Below are 18,010 nucleotides of genomic sequence, written 5' to 3'. Positions count from 1 at the left end.
ACTTAATTAATATCTAGCTCCAAGAGTAGTACCACTCATCTTCATTGTCATGCCGAACTAAGTCCACCTGCAGGGTTTACATGACAATTCTTTTGAGCTCCTCAAGGGGACATCATCAACCTAGATTACTAGGACACAGTTTCATTCTATAATCAACAACACACCATATAAATAATATCATTTCCAACTTATCGGGCCTATTGATTTAACGAGCTAAATCACACCCTTTGATAAATTAAAGAAATAAATATTAAGTATATGTGTTTATTATTATATCATGATTAAGAGTACACACTTCCATAATAACAGAGGTATTATTCTTTTATATAGTCAGTATAAAAAGAAACTACCTCAAATGGTCCTGCTCAATATACACTCATAGTATACTAGTGTAATTTATTAGTCAAGATAAACTAATATCTAATTACACTACAACCACTCCTATGGTTTGTCCTATTCCATCTTGGTTGTGAGCAACTGTTTATAATTTATAAGGAACTTATAACACGATCTTCTGTGTGTGACACCACACACTATGTTATCTACAATATAAATTAATTGAACAACTATACTTAGCATAAATGTAGATATTTGACCAATGTGATAAATGTTTATACAAAAGGCTAGACTTTTAGTATACATTCTAACAATGGAAGTGTGGAGTATGTAGAAGGAATATATGGTAAAAAATCATATTCCTAAGTCTCCTAGCGAAGTTATAGGCTTGTGCTAATTGACACAAAGTCTAAACCTTTTTAAACCTTTTGAGTAATGTTGGGAATCCTTTACAATGATAACGGAGGACACATTTGGACTGAACTCCTGAGCATTGTAGAAACCTATATGAGTTGGAATGAGTTCGATTCGAGCTCTCTAAATTTATTAATATGTTTTGATTGAAATCTATTGATAAACCTAGGGAACTTTGATTTCTGAAAACTTGTAATGAAATAGAAGATGTTAGTGTATAGAAGGTATATATATAGTGTCTAACACTGGCCCTAAGATATGTATGTAAAATTATGAATACGTGCCAACTAGAATAGATATTAGTGTTGATTTTTGAAGATCATCACTATAGTGATATTGATCTTTAGAAACCAGTACCACAATGTTACTTAGTAGAAAAAGGACCACACCAAAATTTAAATTTATGTTCTTTAGAGATACATCAACTAATTATTATTTTAATGCCAATACATATCATCAAACAAATTATAATATAGAATAAAACATAATTCTGTAGGTAATATAGTAAGCCAATTAAAATTCAAAATGTTTTACTCACCACCCTACCCTACTAGTAGTATCCCTTCCTCCACAAAGTAAAAGATGACCATCTGAGCTGGTGTGCTTGCGGTTTTAAAAATAAAAATAAAAATAAAAATAAATAAATTTAGAGTGCTGATTAAAATTTAAATAATTAATTTGATAGGAAAGAGAAGCGAGAAAATATGTTACACGGAAGAAGGAAATAAAATAGAGTAAATCGGAGTAAAGTAGCTGCAGAAGGATAAAACTGGAATCAGATGTGCCTTTTGACTTTTGAGAATTGTAAAACTTGGATCTACTTTTGAGTAAAACCAAACTGCCCTTGGGAAATTGTCTAATTTTGGTTAAATTTAATTCGATTGGGATTTTTCCAATCGATCCGTCACGCACTAATTTATTCTTCGTAGGTAGCAATACGAAAAAGAACCTCATTTTCCAGGTTCCCAGTGAATTGCAGCGTTCGGCCTTTGCAGACAAGAATATTCGTATGCCCAATACGCCGTCTGTGGCCGTGGGCAGATCGGCGAATCTCTGATCTTAAGCTCAGTAAAGGCCAATTTGTATTTCCGCTGGCCTGATCGGCCTTCGTTCTGCTGGATCCCGAGCTCGGCTCCAAGCTGAGGTTTGCTTTCCTTCCGCCCTTGATCGCCCCCCTTCGTATTTCTTCTGGATGATCTTACTTTCTCGGCTCAATTGGATTTCACATCTTTATTCCGTTGATTCGTGTACGGAGGGTCAGGGTCTGGATCTTCGAGGCGACTTCTGTTGTTGAGTGGATCCGTAAATGCAAGCTTTGAATCTGGGATCACGATAGGAAAGGGACTTGGAGCTGGATAACGGAAAATGGCGTGGTTCGGGAATGTGTCATTGGGGGGCTTCTCGGATTTGGCTGGGGCCGTGTCGAAACTGAGTGAAAGCGTCAAGAACATCGAGAAGAATTTCGATAGTGCTCTCGGATTGGAGGAAAAACATGATCCCGACGACGATGGTAATAGATTTTGTGTTTTTCATTACCATATTTCGTTTTTCATTTTTTTAAGCTTCTGAATATGATTATTTCGTAATTGGCTGAGGATATCAGTGTAAGTAAAGATAATCTTTCTGCTGAAGTTATTTTTCTTAATTGTCATTCTTCAGAATTATTTGTAGACTTGCATTTATGCACAACTCATAGGAGATGAAGTACTAATACTTCTCAGCATTCTGGTAGGATCTGAATGATATTTGAATGTAGAGATAAACAACAACCTGGATAAAGAACTAAAACAGAGTGATGGATACTTTCTGGCCGTGCTTAATTTGAATCAGTTTAAAAAATATTCTTATGCCTGATTCTCTTCTTGCTTCCATATAGAAATTGATTTTCTTTTTTGAAATTCCGTAGACTGTAGAGTTGTTTGGGTGATTTGGTGTACATGCTGTTTGCCTGTTTCTCAATTAATGAAGAACCTCTGACATATAGATATTGTTTGGGATATACAAAACTTAGGGGAATAACTCATGACCAATGGATAAAAATGTAGATTACAGAATCACAGGTTATCTTTCCCAACTGTTCGGGGAAGAAACTGCAGCTATAAAATACATAAGTTCATCCATGTAATAGGAAGAAGAATATAAATATTTATCTATTGAACCATGACATATATGTGTCTTATGAGGTTTTAATCATATGTTTTGGCCATCAGGTTCTGGAAAATGGACATCAACATCAGGTAGAAAAGGCCTTTTAGAACCTATGATGTCCTTTATGGGGAAAAAAGAAGAGGAAAGTACTTCTGGACAAACAGTACAAGTTGAATCTTTACAACACTCTTTAACAGCTGAAAAGCATGAGATGACCTCAAGTTTTACATCCTCTGAACCCATGAGTAAATCAACTATTTCTTCTGAAAAGGAAAATGAAGATTCTGTAACCATAGATACTGACATCCTTTGTACTAATGCCAACAGCATGATTGAAGAACCTCAAATCCTTGTTGTGAATAAAACTGTTGAATCAAACTGTTTACCAGCTGAAATGGGGTCTTCATTGGCTGGAAGCAAGGAAGAAGTTGATCCATCATCCATTTTCCAACAGACAACAGATGGTGACATCCAAGCTAGTGATAACTTAAAACCAGAACATCCTGCACAACAAATTGCTGATAGTGTAGAATTAATTGTCAGCAATGTACTCAAAGAACCTGAAGAGACAGATCATATATATGATTCACAGGGAACTAATGTCATACAGGAGAGTCAAGCTGAGCAGCCTCTAGATAAATGGTCTTCTGAACATTCTAAAGTAATTGTCCCAGATAACCTTGATAAAGAAGCCTCAGTTGCTCTTCCTGTTAGTATAGAAAAGTGTGATAATGTCAATGAACCATCATATAACAATGTTTCAGATGCAATCCATAGTGAGCAGGATCATGCTATGTCATCTGACTTGGTATCTCATGATACAAATGAACCTCCCAAGTCTTTAAAAGTGAACTCCAGGGAAAGAGATGATGAAGATGAGAATGCCAAGCTTTCATTTACTTCTTCCGATAATGCATTGGGTTCAGTGGATCAACCAGGGGAAATAGAGAAGGTAAAACAAGAAATGAGAATGATGGAATCTGCATTAAAAGGAGCTGCTAGGCAAGCCCAGGTAATTCAATTTTAAGCAATTCGGTAACATAGGATTGTGGAAATGGCAACTTATGCAACACTATTAGTACATGTTCAAGTAGTTCTTTGCACCGACAGCAAAGTTTGTCACCCTTGTTACTTTCCAATAGAAAAACTAAGTGCTTGTAGTTTGTAATTGGAGCATAATTGTGTATGATCTGTGCCTTTCTGAAATAATAGCATCGTGAATTTCTGGATTTCTGATGTTTCTTTTAATGTAACAATCTTCCTCTGATATTGTAGTACGATTATAGTTTTTTTTTCTCCCGTTCAGTTTCTCAGCATTTTATCTGCGTGATTTTGCAGGCTAAAGCTGATGAAATTGCTAAACTGATGAACGAGAATGAACAGTTGAAATCTGTCATTGAGGATCTAAAGGTAGCTATGAAACTATTATATATTGATTTTACTATTAAATATTACAGATTTCACAAAGATATCTTTGTAGTTGATGTGGTTTATTAGAGATTGCAATATCTTAAAATTAATATTAAAACCAATGTCATTTGCACATGTATCTTTTTTGCAATATATAGATGTTGTGCCTTTGTTTTGTTCATCTCTCGAGTCTATGCTGTATACTCTTCTTATTCGTAGAGTTAATGATTACAAGTAACTCTAGGAAAGTTCATGAAGAGGTTTCCTTTTTTCCCTGCATTGAGAATTGTAATTAAATGCATCGAAGTTGGTATTTCAGTGCTTTTAAATGAGTCGCATGATAATGAGGTTGTATTCTTTCACTGTAAGAGAAATCCATACTTGTCAACATTGAATGTTTAATCCATGAGTTCTCATCTTTTCAACTTTGAGACCAATTGACATGGAGAATGCTGTTAATTTCTTCACATACAGTTTGTTACCTGTGCCATTTTGCATTGCTGTTCTCTTGTTTGTTGTATTTCTTTCTCATGGCTGAGCAATTGAACTTTGTTGCTTGAAAATTTGGTTAACAATTCCTTGTTATTTGCTTCTAAGTTACTGTTATTTTACAGAGTAAATCGAAAGAAGAAGAATTAGACACATTGCGAGATGAATATCATCAAAAGGTGTCAGCTCTTGAAAGAAAGGTGCAAATAACTATTACATTATTTCTTGCCATAATATATGATTCCATTGAGTTATTTAGGCATATCAACAATTTGTTCCATCACTTGAATATGCTGCCTCTATCGGTTTGACATTCGGATCGAGGCATTTGGAATTTACCTTCTATCCTATCACCTAAGTCCTTGTGTGTTGATTGATTACAATTTACAACCACAAACCATTTTTATTATTCATGTTGGAAGAATGACTTTTTGAAATAATTATGGCTTAAGATTGTCCTCTCTCATTGCCTGATGTTTAAGTCTGGATATGATTAGGGACCTAGGTATGGCTGTCATTGCTGCAATATGGCATGTATAACTGTTCAAATATAAGAGACTACTGAGGAAGACAGTAATCAACAATGATTGTGGCAGAAAGAAAGAGGATACATAGTTGGAAATGGGAACAATTGATGAAGGATTCTGATCAGACTAGATAGCATGACCAACACGTTTGAAAACAGATTAGTAGATTAACTGTTGTAGATGATCACAGTTTCTGTTTATGGTATACTATGTTACTCCAACTTGGTTAGGAGTACACAACACGTGCATGAAAATTGTTGTTTCTAATGATTTTTATATTTGATCAATAGGGGCACGGAGAGTCCACTTGTAGTGTTAGTGTCCCATATGGGTATGGAGAGATATATGAAGACTCCATGTACTAAAGATGGCATATGAACTTGACTTGCAAAATGGCACTTGATTTGCATTCAATATGAAAAACAGAGTAATGCTGCTTGTGATCTGGTCATACAAAGTGATTCCGCATTTTCCTTAACTATCTTAACCTTGATGATATGACTTTCTGGAAGATAACAATGGTTTGTTATTTTAGTTTCTAATTGTTTGATGCTATTTCACCCCCCAAAACATATATTTTTGACATTCTTACAATTAGGAAGTGTTTTTCAATGTTAGGTATTACATGCACAACATCTTGAAGTTTTTGTATTATATTTATCTTCATTGAAAATGACCTTTCCTTGGAAGAAATTTTTGTAGCTGCATCCCAGGATATCAGTTTCCTAAGTGTTTGTTCTGTATCTTCAAACTTTTACTTTTCAGTAAATACCAACTGTTGTAACTTGTTTAGTTGCATTCTGTAAACTTGATTGTTTTCATTGGTGGAGAATCCATGGTATAAAACATTTTGTACTAGAAGTTCTGTTAAAAGATTAATGTAGCAGTAATAGATGTGAGAAGTTACTAGAAAGGATAAAATGGAATACATTTATATGCGAGAGCAATTAAGTGTAGATCCAATAGAGAATAAAATGAGATAAAATAGGTTGAGATGGAGTATACATGTTAAAAGGCAATCAATATACTATATCTAGAAGAGTTGAACCTATTATAGTGGAAGATGTAACGAGTGGAAGGAGACTAAGAAAATCTCTAGGCTCTACATCTTGTCTCATGTATTAACATATTAATGAATGAACATGTTGTCTCTGTCACCCAAAAGAAAATAAATCTTCAGGGCATCATAACTTGTCTAAAACAATGCCACTTTTTTTTCCTGCAGGTTTATTCTCTCACCAGAGAAAGGGATACATTAAGGAGAGAACAAAACAAAAAGAATGACGCTGCTGCTCTTTTGAAGGAGAAAGATGAGATAATCAGTCAAGTTATGGCTGAAGGTATGTCATGAATAATTTTTCTTTCTTTTCAGTGGACTAGTGCAATTTGGCAGCTTTGCAGTTAGGACTCCAAATGAGTTGAGTAAATCTTGCTTCACCTTGCTCAAGCTCACCTGAAAGAATCCTTACCAAGCATGAGTTTGTTGCAATTAAAATTTAAGCTCTTGCTCGACTTGTTAACTTACATTGGGCTCTGCACTTGTTTGTAGCTAAACTAGCTTAGCTTCAGTTTAGCCTCTTTGTATTCAAGGTCGGTTCAAGTTTGAGTTGGACTGAATCTAGTGCTATAACCGAGAATGAGATGTTGTTATATGTAATAAAACTAACAATTACAAATTTAATAATACACCATTCTATATAAATCGCATCAAGCCTGTAAATGAGCTTAGTTCTGGCCTATAAATTAGCCATAAATTATAAATCAAGCTATTAACTATCATGAAGACAGGCAAGTTTGTCACCCATTAAAACTCTAATCACTTACAGACCCTGGATTTGAATGTGCATATTAACGAGCTCATGAGCAAGCTTGATTTTTTTCATAAAAACAAAATGGGATTCCTCGAGAGAGTAGCAAGCTAAGCATTGTAACTTGAGCTAATAGTATCTAAAGATGAGTTTAAAACAAGCTATCAAATATCACTGACTAAAGAATTGCTAATAGGTTCAGTAATCTTTTACAGATTGAGTTATGACCAGTAGTGGAGATTCACTTGTTTCTGTATAATAAACTCACTTGGTTACTTTCACTAACAAAGTTGTAACATCTATGTATTGATTAAATCAACCAGACCTCGTCATTCTCCCATGTTTTCTTCTGAATAACTTGATTTCGAAGATTATATTCAGTATGTGAAAATTATTAGCACTATGTTATGTGATTTTGAGACATAACAGCTGAGAAGTTACATTACATTAATCCAGTGATAAAATATATGCTCATGTGGCTGTTGAATTGGTAGTGCAAAAGTATTTAAGCACACGGTACATTGGAACAAATTGAACAGCCAAAGGATTATCTTCATTACCTCTTGTTAGAATGAGTTCATGAAAGTGATCAGTCTAAAATCAGTCTAAAGTATAAAAAGTTGTTTCTTCCTTATTTTATATTCAAACAACCCAACATGCATAGTTGTCATCTTTGTAATTTTCTTTATCATCAAAGCCATGTTTGTTCAAACTACTTACGCCCACTAGTTTGTTCAAACGACTTAAGTTCACTATATGGATCTTATTTCTTGGTTGAGTTAGCTTATATTAACTATTAATATCAAAATCAATTAAATCGTTTTCTATTATATATATAATTTTCCATCTACTCTCCTAAATTCAAATACCATTTTTTTATTTTTTTTAGTTCACTTAATTATAAGAAAACAAAAATCTTCAAAATAAAAAATTACACAGAATTTTAATTTAATATCCCTTCCTAACATTATTTAATATACTCTTTGATTTCCCTTTATCCTGAGTGGATCTGGCAATTTAGTTCTTTGCAAAACCCCTGAAATACCAAATGGAGAATGCCAAACTCAACTACATCCCTTGCTGTTAGATATTTTCTTAGATATTCATCTCAGTAATCAGTTTTCTAACTAAGCTAGCTGATTTTTCCAGCACCTGTAGTGGAAACAAACCCATGGTTTATCTAGAGGTTTTGATGATGTCGTCTGGGATTGCATTAAATGTTACTCCTCAATTCTTTTGTTTAACAAATATCCGTGCACCTGCAAATATTCATTAATCACTTCATTGCGTTGTTTTACCTTTTGTGGCAGGTGAAGAGCTGTCAAAAAAGCAAGCTGCTCAAGAAGCAACCATGAGGAAACTAAGGGCGCAGGCAAGGACTTTTTTTAATTTTTTTATTCTTCTAAACATTACTATTTGTCATAAGATATCTTAGCTACTTGGAGATGCTCTTTTGATACCAGATTCGGGAATTTGAAGAAGAAAAACAAAGACTGAACTCGAAGCTCCAGGTAATTTAGTATAACTTACCGGTTAACATAATTCAAAGCAAAATATGCTCCTCCCATGTTAATAATTTTCCTTCTTTTTATTGGAATTTTAAGCTTTCACACTTCAATAAATGAGACACCCTAGTTTAATTCTACTGAAACTGCACAAAGAGTTGTGGGACTAATAGAAGTGATTTATAGGTTTAGATTAGCTAACTACTCTGTATTTAATTTTTTTGGGCTGCTGGTTAGGCCTATTAAATTAATGAGTCAATTCCCTCATTTGGGTGAATTGTGGTAATGACAAATCACATTTAAGTTGGTTCTCATTTGTTTTTTGGCCTGGAGAAACGTAGAGGTCCTTTAATAAGTTGTTATCGTTGTTTGTGTGAAATGTTGGTAACTTACAAGTAGTGATGAGCATGTGAGGATCACATGAAGACCTGGAGATTAGTAAATCATATTGTCATAATTTCATGAAATTCTTGTGGCTTCATGGGATGTTAAATTTTGTTTAGAATTCTGCAATGATGCTTGCGACAATTGAAGATGCTAAATTTGACTTCATGTCTTGGAAATCATGCAACCTTTTAGTCTTTACATCATCAATTGATCACTATTTTTTTTTCTTCAATGGTTGTTTCTTGACACTTGTTCTTACAGGCACAAGGATTATGTGATGTGCACAACTAATATTATATACATTGATCTATACTGAGAATAACACATCAGAACACTGATTGTATCTCATAGAACATTTATTAATGTGAAACAATATTCTTGTGTATTTCTTGCATAAATAAATCACTTGCACATTTTTTTTCTTTTATTTACTTTGAATTATGGCACTTCATAATCTTATAGTGATATTGAAATCAATACTGAGAAATTATTTACCAGTTTACTAGAAGTAGTATGGATTATAGGCTCTTATATTGATTGATACAAAACAAGCCACGACTTCCAAGTACCGCATTGATCTTATCTGTCATTGAATTCTATATATCGATATATAGCCCATGGCCTAGTGAAACTCTGAAATTCATTAGGCAATGGGAAACACAAATATCTAACTTTGAGATTGTTGCTATGAAATTTACTGATCATGAAAGACTGATTCATAGCACTCTCCTATCATCAAATCATTTATTGCTTACAAGTTGGATTCCAATTAATGGTCTAAAAACTTGTTGTCTTGTCATGATTCTGGTGGTGTATTTGAGGATGCCATCTTAATTAGTTAACTTAGATGAGAGTGACAATACTTATTTAATCTCATTCCTATTTTCCTTCCAGTCCATTACTTATGGCTGCTAAGTTAAGAGGATGATGGTTTTTTCCGTTTAAAGTCACCACATCATGTTGAAATGGGAACCTTGCTTTCAGAATCTTAGTTAACCCTCATTCCTGTAAAATTGATTATCTGATTAACAAAAGTTCATTTAGTTGTTTAGGACAAGTTTCTGAAATTAAATTGTCTAATTATTTTTCTGTAAGCCTTCTGTCAAGTAGCTGAATGCTGATACATATTTCATTACCAGAAAGGTGTATGTAAAAGCAGATGGTCTATCCAACCTATATTATCATTCCTGACTAATGCCTTCTCTAGGTTGAGGAGACAAAAGTAGAAAGTATGAAGAGGGATAAGGCAGCTACTGAGAAGCTGCTGCAGGAAACCATAGAAAGAAATCAAGCAGAACTTGCTGCTCAGAAGGAATTTTACACCAATGCACTTAATGCAGCCAAAGAAGCTGAAGCCTTAGCAGAGGCACGAGCTAACAATGAGGCCAAGGTCGAACTTGAAAGTCGACTGAAGGAAGCAAGTGAACGTGAAGCTATGTTGATTCAGACGCTTGAGGAGTTGAGGCAGAGTCTGACTAGAACTGAGCAGCAGGTTATTGTTAACATTCAGCAGCTAGTGAAGTTCTGATATTTTTATGCACTGACCTTTTGATTTCTTTGCATTTTATTTCTTTTTTTCCTTTAATCTTTTTGCTTAAATATGATTATTACAGGCAGCATTTAGAGAAGAAATGCTGAGAAGGGATATGGATGATCTTCAAAGACGCTACCATGTATGTTAGGCAATGCTAAATTCTCCATGGATGGATTGGTAATTCTTACTAGTTGTGGTTCTGTTTCTGATAATTATTGCTTTTATCTTGGGTTATCTCCAGGACAGTGAACTCCGCTACACTGAAATGATCACTCAAGTTCCTGAGTCAACTCGACCACTTCTAAGACAGATTGAAGCTATGCAGGTTAATTTCATTTTGGATTTTTCTTGCTCACTTGTTTGTTTTGTTCATGTTTTTTTCACTACAAACTGTGACTCTTTGTAGCTGAAGTTTTCTAATTTTCATTAACTTCAACTTTAACAGGAGACCGCTGCAAGAAGAGCTGAAGCCTGGGCTGGCGTGGAAAATGCACTAAACTCTCGCTTGCAGGTTATCATTAAACATTTCTAATGCCTCCAACTTGAACTATGAATTTTTTTTAAAATTATTTTAGGGATTCTGAATACATGCTTTGGAAGGATTTCCTCCAATGAGATTGTACTACAGAACAGGAGGATATTAGAACAATACATCTTTGGTTTAAAATATAAGTTTTTAAGAACTTTGCAGACATATGGAAAACCCGTAGGTGGTACTTGTTGGATATCTTACTAGCTCTTGCTTCTCGTTATAGACATCAAAACCAATTATGGTAGTCAAACACATAGATAGTGCTTTTTAGATGGATGTCTTTTTATCTTGATGAGAAAGTTTTTTGTTGAAGGTGTGACAAATTATTTTCCTGGTAGACCAACTAATGTAGAAAACCGCGTTTAAAAATTTTAGTTGTTTTGTTAGAAAATTTTAGGATGATTAGGTCCTTTTTTCGAAGAACAAGTCATGCTTCGAGTCTATAAAAGGGTTACAGATCTTATCTATTAGATCTTATTTAGTTGATACATTTTTTCTTCCTTGGTCTCCTTGCTGAGTTGAGTTCAAGAAATTGTGGTGCGAAATTGTTTTGTATCAATTGGGATAAGATTTGAATTCTTGATTTGTTACAAAATCGTTCCAATCCCTTCCACTAAGTTTTCCTCAATTGATGGCATATGTTTCTCTCATGAACAGCTTTAGACTTCCTTTTTTTGATTTGAGCCTGAGCAACAGCCCCTTCTATTTATCTCAAGCTCGATCTGATTCTTCTCAATGTGTGGACATCGAGCACTCTGTGGGAGGCCAAAGCTTGTATTCTGCCAACCAACCTCACTGATCCCTCCAACCTGCATTGTGGGATGCTGTCTCAATGCTCACTATTGCTCACCACCACGCTTGAGGCTAACCTCCCTTCTTGGTAAAATCCCTGTGACATAGTCTATTGGTGATCATCTTTCACCACTCATGATATAAAAGCACTTCTGGTCCTTCCCTGTATCATCTGCATCTCAATCCTACTGGTTGAACCTCCACCTTGCTATCAGATTTTCCTGTATGACACGTTCAACTCTGCCAATCAGTTGACCACCATACCACAAATGCACAACTGTGGCCACCTCCAGCCTTCCCACTTTGTGGATCTGCATGAGTCGTTTCAATGTCTATCGTGTTACCATCTTACCATTCTGTGACTGAGCTTTGGACATTGCAGGTTGACTAAATGCATTGCCTCAACCTCCTCCAACAGCAAGGACCACACCTCCATTATAGACCACCACTTACAGGCTGTCACAACATCCCATTAAAGGAATTGACTACAAACTATTTGACCATCATCTATCATTAAAAATAAATAAATCTTATAAGTTATCCTATGTAGTTTAGTTATCCTTGACCATTCAAAAAAGAAATAATACAATTATCATTTTTGTATCATAGCCTAGTGTGTTATACTTTTGTTTTACAGGCATCGTTGCTTATTAATAACTTGAGGTTGACATGTCGAGAGATGAGAGACAGATACTAGTTGTGATGCTAAAATCAAAATGCAAGGCAAATCTAAATTTATGAGAACTAGAACCAATCACCCAAATAACTTTAAAGAATGATTACCCTTTGTATCCATATAGTTCCATAGATTGTAGAAACTCTCACTTTTTATCATGTTATCTGATGTCTAAAAAACATCAGGTCACCTTCCTAAAAATAATAACAATCATTATTAGATATATTATAACAAATACCCCTGTTTTTTATGGAAGATTCTTTCTTAATGCATTCCTTAATTGATGATTTGACCTTAAATGAGCCCCTCGACCGCACTTTAAATAAGCCCTTGTTAACTTGGTCTCTTATGAAACTGCAGGATACTTAATTGAATATTCAGCTTTATTGAAAACCAGTATACTAGTAATCAACTTTCATCAGGGAGCCCTTTTGCCCAAGTTATAACACTACCTCAAGGACTCGAAAGAATCAACAACAAAAGATAAATATAGGAATAAAATTGAAATAATTGTTTAGAATAGTTATTAAAACATCTATGATCTATGTTCATTTATTGTAATTTTTTAGTTTAAAACTCCTTTGAATATTATATGGTTTCTTTGTAATGATTATTATAAAAAAAAAATACGTTGATACATCCTATAGACTCAAAGGCAACAATATAAAGAATATCTACATATTCATTAGCCCTAGAAATCCCTTAGGAAGTCTGACGAAAGCATTTACGTTCAGTCTTATTATCAGAAAAATTGAACCTTATCATATTTATTTAATTTACTAACACTTATTTAACTGTTAATTCAATTTTTAAATTAGTGAATATGCTAAATTACCAGGAGATATGCAAATCTGTCTTTCATGTTGACTTTTCCCAGGGTAGCCACAAACACTGCTAGATCAAGCATAGTATTTTCTGAGACATTGTTAGGAGAACAAAGCAAATGCTGAACTACAAAAATTAAAATCTGAAAGAAATTATGCTGGTTCCTCATTCATTGGAAGGGCATCTAAGAATGGATAACAAATAAATCATATTCAAGAAACTTCACGAGGCAAACAACAGAAAAAACGACCGAAGAAAGTGCTAACAACTTGCTTTGAGTTAAGTTTTGCTTTATTGAGGAGAATAACACATGCAGTGTTTATAAATTCTTTAAAACCTTTATTAAAAACTTTAGTTGTTTCCAGACATTTAAAAGTTTTTAATTTTTTTGGGATTAGTAGGCCATATTTTTATGAAGCACTGATCATGTATAAGTCCTTTAATATCGAAAATTTTAGTTGTTTCCAAACACCTAAAAGTATTTTTGATTTTTTGGATAAGTTGGTCATATTTTTTTAACGAAGAACTGATCGTGTTAAATCCTTTTCTCTTCAATGAGATGAGTTATTCTAGTATTTTTGGTGTGAATTTTCATGCTGCATCCCCGACCCAGCAGCAAAGCTTATTATAATTTCTGGTTATAATTGACAGGAGGCAGAAGCCAAAGCTGCAGCTGCAGAAGAAAAGGAACGAACCCTAAATGAACGCCTATCTCAAAACTTATCTCGGATTACTGTTCTTGAGACTCAGGTTTGCAACATTTTTTATTTTAATATCATTTTTTAAGCTACTATTCTTTCTTTTTTTCCAATAAATAAGCCAATTATTATGGTCAAATGTTTAGATTGCCTGTATCAGAACAGAGCAGACACAACTAAGTAGGTCACTTGAAAAGGAAAGGCAAAGGGCATCTGAAAGCAGACAAGAATATCTAGCAGCAATAGAAGAAGCTGCTACTCAAGAGGGCCGTGCCAAGCAATTTGAAGAAGAACTCAAGGAGATAAGAAATAAACACAGAAGGGAGTTACAGGATGAGGTGGTTCACAGAGAACTTTTGGAAAAGGTAATTCTTATTGTGGTCTATTATCATACTTTTCCTTCAGTATTGCAAAGAAATGAATCGAGTCAGTTGGAAGTCAAGATTAACAATTTATTTAAATGATTCATGTCTTTGCAATACTGATGGCTTGATGGTGACACTGATGCATCCAGTGCAATCTCATATGGTTGTTATTGCTTTAAGTTGTTTAACTACTGATTTTTAAGCGTCAGCGTCACCATCAAGCCACATTTCTTCTTAGCATTTGGGTTTGGCTACATCATTCTTATGACTTTATTGAACCTTGTTCAAGACAATATTACTAGTAATATTCAAATCAATAAAATTATTTATTACACTAATATTTTCTTTAGTCTTCATCTACCCTCTTGCTCATTCCACTCTTCTAATCCTATAATGTAGTGCTTGTATTTAAATATGTTCATACTATCTCCATCTATTTTTCTCTCATTTTACCATCAAATTTAATACTGATGTTTAAACACTTAAAAAAAAAATGATACAAATGAGACTGATAAAATGCAATGTCTTTTGGTTGCTGCATTTTCTAACAAATTATAGAAATTGCTTTTTACTGACCTTACATGTGAACGCCGACAACACCTGAAAATCAATTTAGCAGAAATAAAAATGCCAAGATGGCCATATAGTTGGTTGGCTTAGAGTCAAAGGTGGAAAGCATAAAGGTAGACTGGAGCAAGGTTTAATGTTTTGTTCAATTTTCAATGTGGGGTAACAATCCTTGGCCTGCGTGAGATCATGTCAGTGTAAACCAAGAAGAGAAATGAGGATAAGAAATACTGAGGTAAAGAAGAGGATCTTATTGTTGTTAGGATTTCACTTCATATTCTGAAGGCAAAAGGCACCTCGACTCATTTTGGACAAACCACACACAAAGAAGATGTGACTTGGTTTGTGTCCTAGTGTCTCGACAAGTTTCGTGTTTTGGTTGGTTAAACTGACTATAGATAAGTCAATTTAAATATTGCTAGTGATATAACTTTGCTTATCAATGAGGGGATAAGATCCAATCAAACCTAAAATGTTGGGACAAAAAGATGATGACAATGCGTGGATATGTCCATATACCTGATAGCTGTGATGCTTATATTCACTGTGGAGTGGCTTGTGCTTAGTAACTATACTTCCGTTGTCTTTTTCTCTTCAAGTTGGACTTTTAATTTAAATCAGCCTACTTATCATATAATATTTTATAAAACTGATTGCCTAAACTTTTACTGGAAGCATGAGCTTACTAAATAATTCAGAGGAGCTTTCTGGTATATGACTTACTGGTGATCATTTCACCTATATGTTTTACAGATCAGCGTGCAGTTTTTTTTCCTGATGTTTGGATTTTGACTTTATTTCAGGAGCTCGAAAGGGTAAGAGCTGCCAAAGATGAACTGGAAAAAACTATTTCTCATGAATCGATTCCAGTTGCAAATCAAAATTCAACCAGTATATCTACTATAGTTTTTTCTTGCTCAATTGTTTTAATTGTATTTCCCCTAATTAAAGCTTATTATTTCAATATAATTGTTTTAAGTCTATTTTATTCTTTTGGTACTTGTGCAGAAAACTTACAGATTAGGAAGCTTTCAACTGCTGGGAGCTCCAGTAGTATGGAAGAAAGCTTTTTCTTGCAAGCGTCTTTGGACTCATCAGATAACCCTTTCTCAGAGAAAAGGCACTCTGGGGAAGCAATGGTTTCTCCATATTTCCTGAAGAGCATGACACATAGTACTTATGAAGCATCATTACGCCAGAAGGATGGTGAACTTGCATCATACATTTCACGCTTGGTATGAGAATACTCACACTGGTTGGTAAAAGTATGCATTCCTTTGGTAAATAGCTAATTTGTATGCCTAATAAAACTTTGACTTAAAAGATTCTCAATGTAGTTGCCGTCTGTACTACTTACATGTCTGTCAGATAAAATATGAATTTCTTTGGCAACAACATTCATGTTCTGTTGCTATTTGCTACTTATTGATGCTTAGATACATTTTTATAGGCAGACAGTGTGCTAGGACGTAAGATTGTGCCATTAGGAAATCATCATGATTATCTGCAATATCATTTAGAAACATAGATATATGTATGGAACATTGAAACCATCAAAGAATAATGCATTAAAATTGTATGTTTGAAACACTCGTCCTAGATTTTAGTATTCTCTTGCCTTGTATAGATGGGTCTGCTTTTTTGTTGTTTTTTTAATCATATTTCTGTTTCCTGCTTTTCATGTTCAACATATCTAAGACACAACTTCTCAATTTCTGCCTATGACTGGACGAAACCCACATACTTCCTATGTGTATTTCTCTTCCCTTATGGACCTATTTAATCTGTCTTGGATCATATTTGTAGGCTTCTTTGGAAGCTATTCGTGATTCTCTCGCTGAAGAACTAGTCAAAATGACAGAGGAGGTTGTCTTTCACAGTACTATTATTTTTAGTTACACAATAACTTTTCTATTGCATGATTCCTGATAACAATCTTGATCGCTGTCATAAGCAGTGTGAAAAGCTGAGAGCAGAAGCTGCAGCTTTACCTGGGTTAAGAGCAGAGTTAGAAGCCTTGCGACGAAGGCATTCAGCGGCACTGGAACTTATGGGTGAACGTGATGAAGAGGTATGAAGCCTCGATCTATCACCTTTGATCAAAATTACAACTTTAAGGTTTTCCTATTGTAGCAAGATGGAAAGTGGACAACATTTTTACTTTATTTACTTTAGCAAGAGTGAGAGTGTTCTATATTCCTTGTTTGGGAAGAAAAATCTATCTCGATTCAGATAATTGGATTTCAGCATAAATGTTTTTGATCTTGTACCTTCTGCAGTTGGAGGAACTTCGAGCCGATATCATCGACCTGAAGGAGATGTACCGAGAACAAGTGGATTTGCTTGTGAACAGGGTAAATCTAGTTCAGTAGTCAATTCTTGCCTGAGTATAAACAATTCCTCTGTAATTCTAATTGCACCTACCACAACAGCTTCAGAGAGTAACCTCATCAGTTGGTGTGAACTAGCGATACGCTGCAAATACGCATCCGTTGCTGAACGTGATCGATCTGTTTGGTGATACAAAATTTTGACTGCCTTTCGAATTGTAATCAACTCTCTTGGTCGGCCCCTTCTTTGTATTTGCTGTAGTGGTATACGATGTAACGAATTCAGAATGGAATGTGAAGTTGAATTGCCGTATATCTTTATCACTTCGTATATGTGAAATAATACTTTTTGGAGTTTTGTTGTTGATGAACTGAAGAGCAATGCGAATCAATGCCTCTTTTTACGTAAATCGATATTACATTATGCCAGCAGTAATTTCCTACGCATGGATCAAGTTTCTAATTTTGGCAAATTTAAGGATGAATTTTTTTTAATGGATGATTGATTTAAAAATGTTATATAAAAATTATAGGTAGAATTATGTTTACTTGGAACTATGTGAATTGCTTAAACATTATTAGTATGCGAGTGTGTACAAATTGCATGTTAATGTAAAATTCTCATATACATTTTAAAATGAAAATGATTAGAATATGAATGCTATCA

The 18,010-nt window shown here is 34.4% G+C and overlaps 1 protein-coding gene across 1 annotated transcript; it reads left to right on the top strand.

The window, feature by feature from the left end:
• Positions 1–1,663: 1,663 nt before the first annotated feature.
• LOC121981151 (golgin candidate 5-like) lies at positions 1,664–17,710 on the top strand. Its single transcript, XM_042533527.1, has 20 exons — positions 1,664–1,894; positions 2,012–2,260; positions 2,961–3,910; positions 4,237–4,308; positions 4,923–4,997; positions 6,550–6,664; positions 8,443–8,504; positions 8,596–8,643; positions 10,232–10,516; positions 10,638–10,697; positions 10,800–10,883; positions 11,004–11,069; positions 14,035–14,133; positions 14,228–14,446; positions 15,817–15,904; positions 16,022–16,248; positions 16,820–16,879; positions 16,971–17,084; positions 17,293–17,367; positions 17,446–17,710. Exons 2-20 carry the CDS (start codon positions 2,116–2,118, stop codon positions 17,479–17,481), a joined length of 2,880 nt encoding a protein of 959 aa, XP_042389461.1. The 5' UTR covers positions 1,664–1,894; positions 2,012–2,115; the 3' UTR covers positions 17,482–17,710.
• Positions 17,711–18,010: the final 300 nt, after the last annotated feature.

The sequence above is a fragment of the Zingiber officinale genome, chromosome 5A, assembly GCF_018446385.1.
Source record: "Zingiber officinale cultivar Zhangliang chromosome 5A, Zo_v1.1, whole genome shotgun sequence".
Taxonomy (NCBI): domain Eukaryota; kingdom Viridiplantae; phylum Streptophyta; class Magnoliopsida; order Zingiberales; family Zingiberaceae; genus Zingiber; species Zingiber officinale.
This window is presented reverse-complemented; position numbering and strand designations above follow the sequence as displayed.

Coding starts and splice junctions, on each gene's coding strand:
- LOC121981151 (XM_042533527.1), top strand. CDS start 2,116: ATGGCGTGGTTCGGGAATGTGTCATTGGGGGGCTTCTCGGATTTGGCT. Junction 10,517..10,637: donor TGACTAGAACTGAGCAGCAG/GTTATTGTTAAC, acceptor TGATTATTACAG/GCAGCATTTAGAGAAGAAAT. Junction 14,134..14,227: donor TTACTGTTCTTGAGACTCAG/GTTTGCAACATT, acceptor TCAAATGTTTAG/ATTGCCTGTATCAGAACAGA.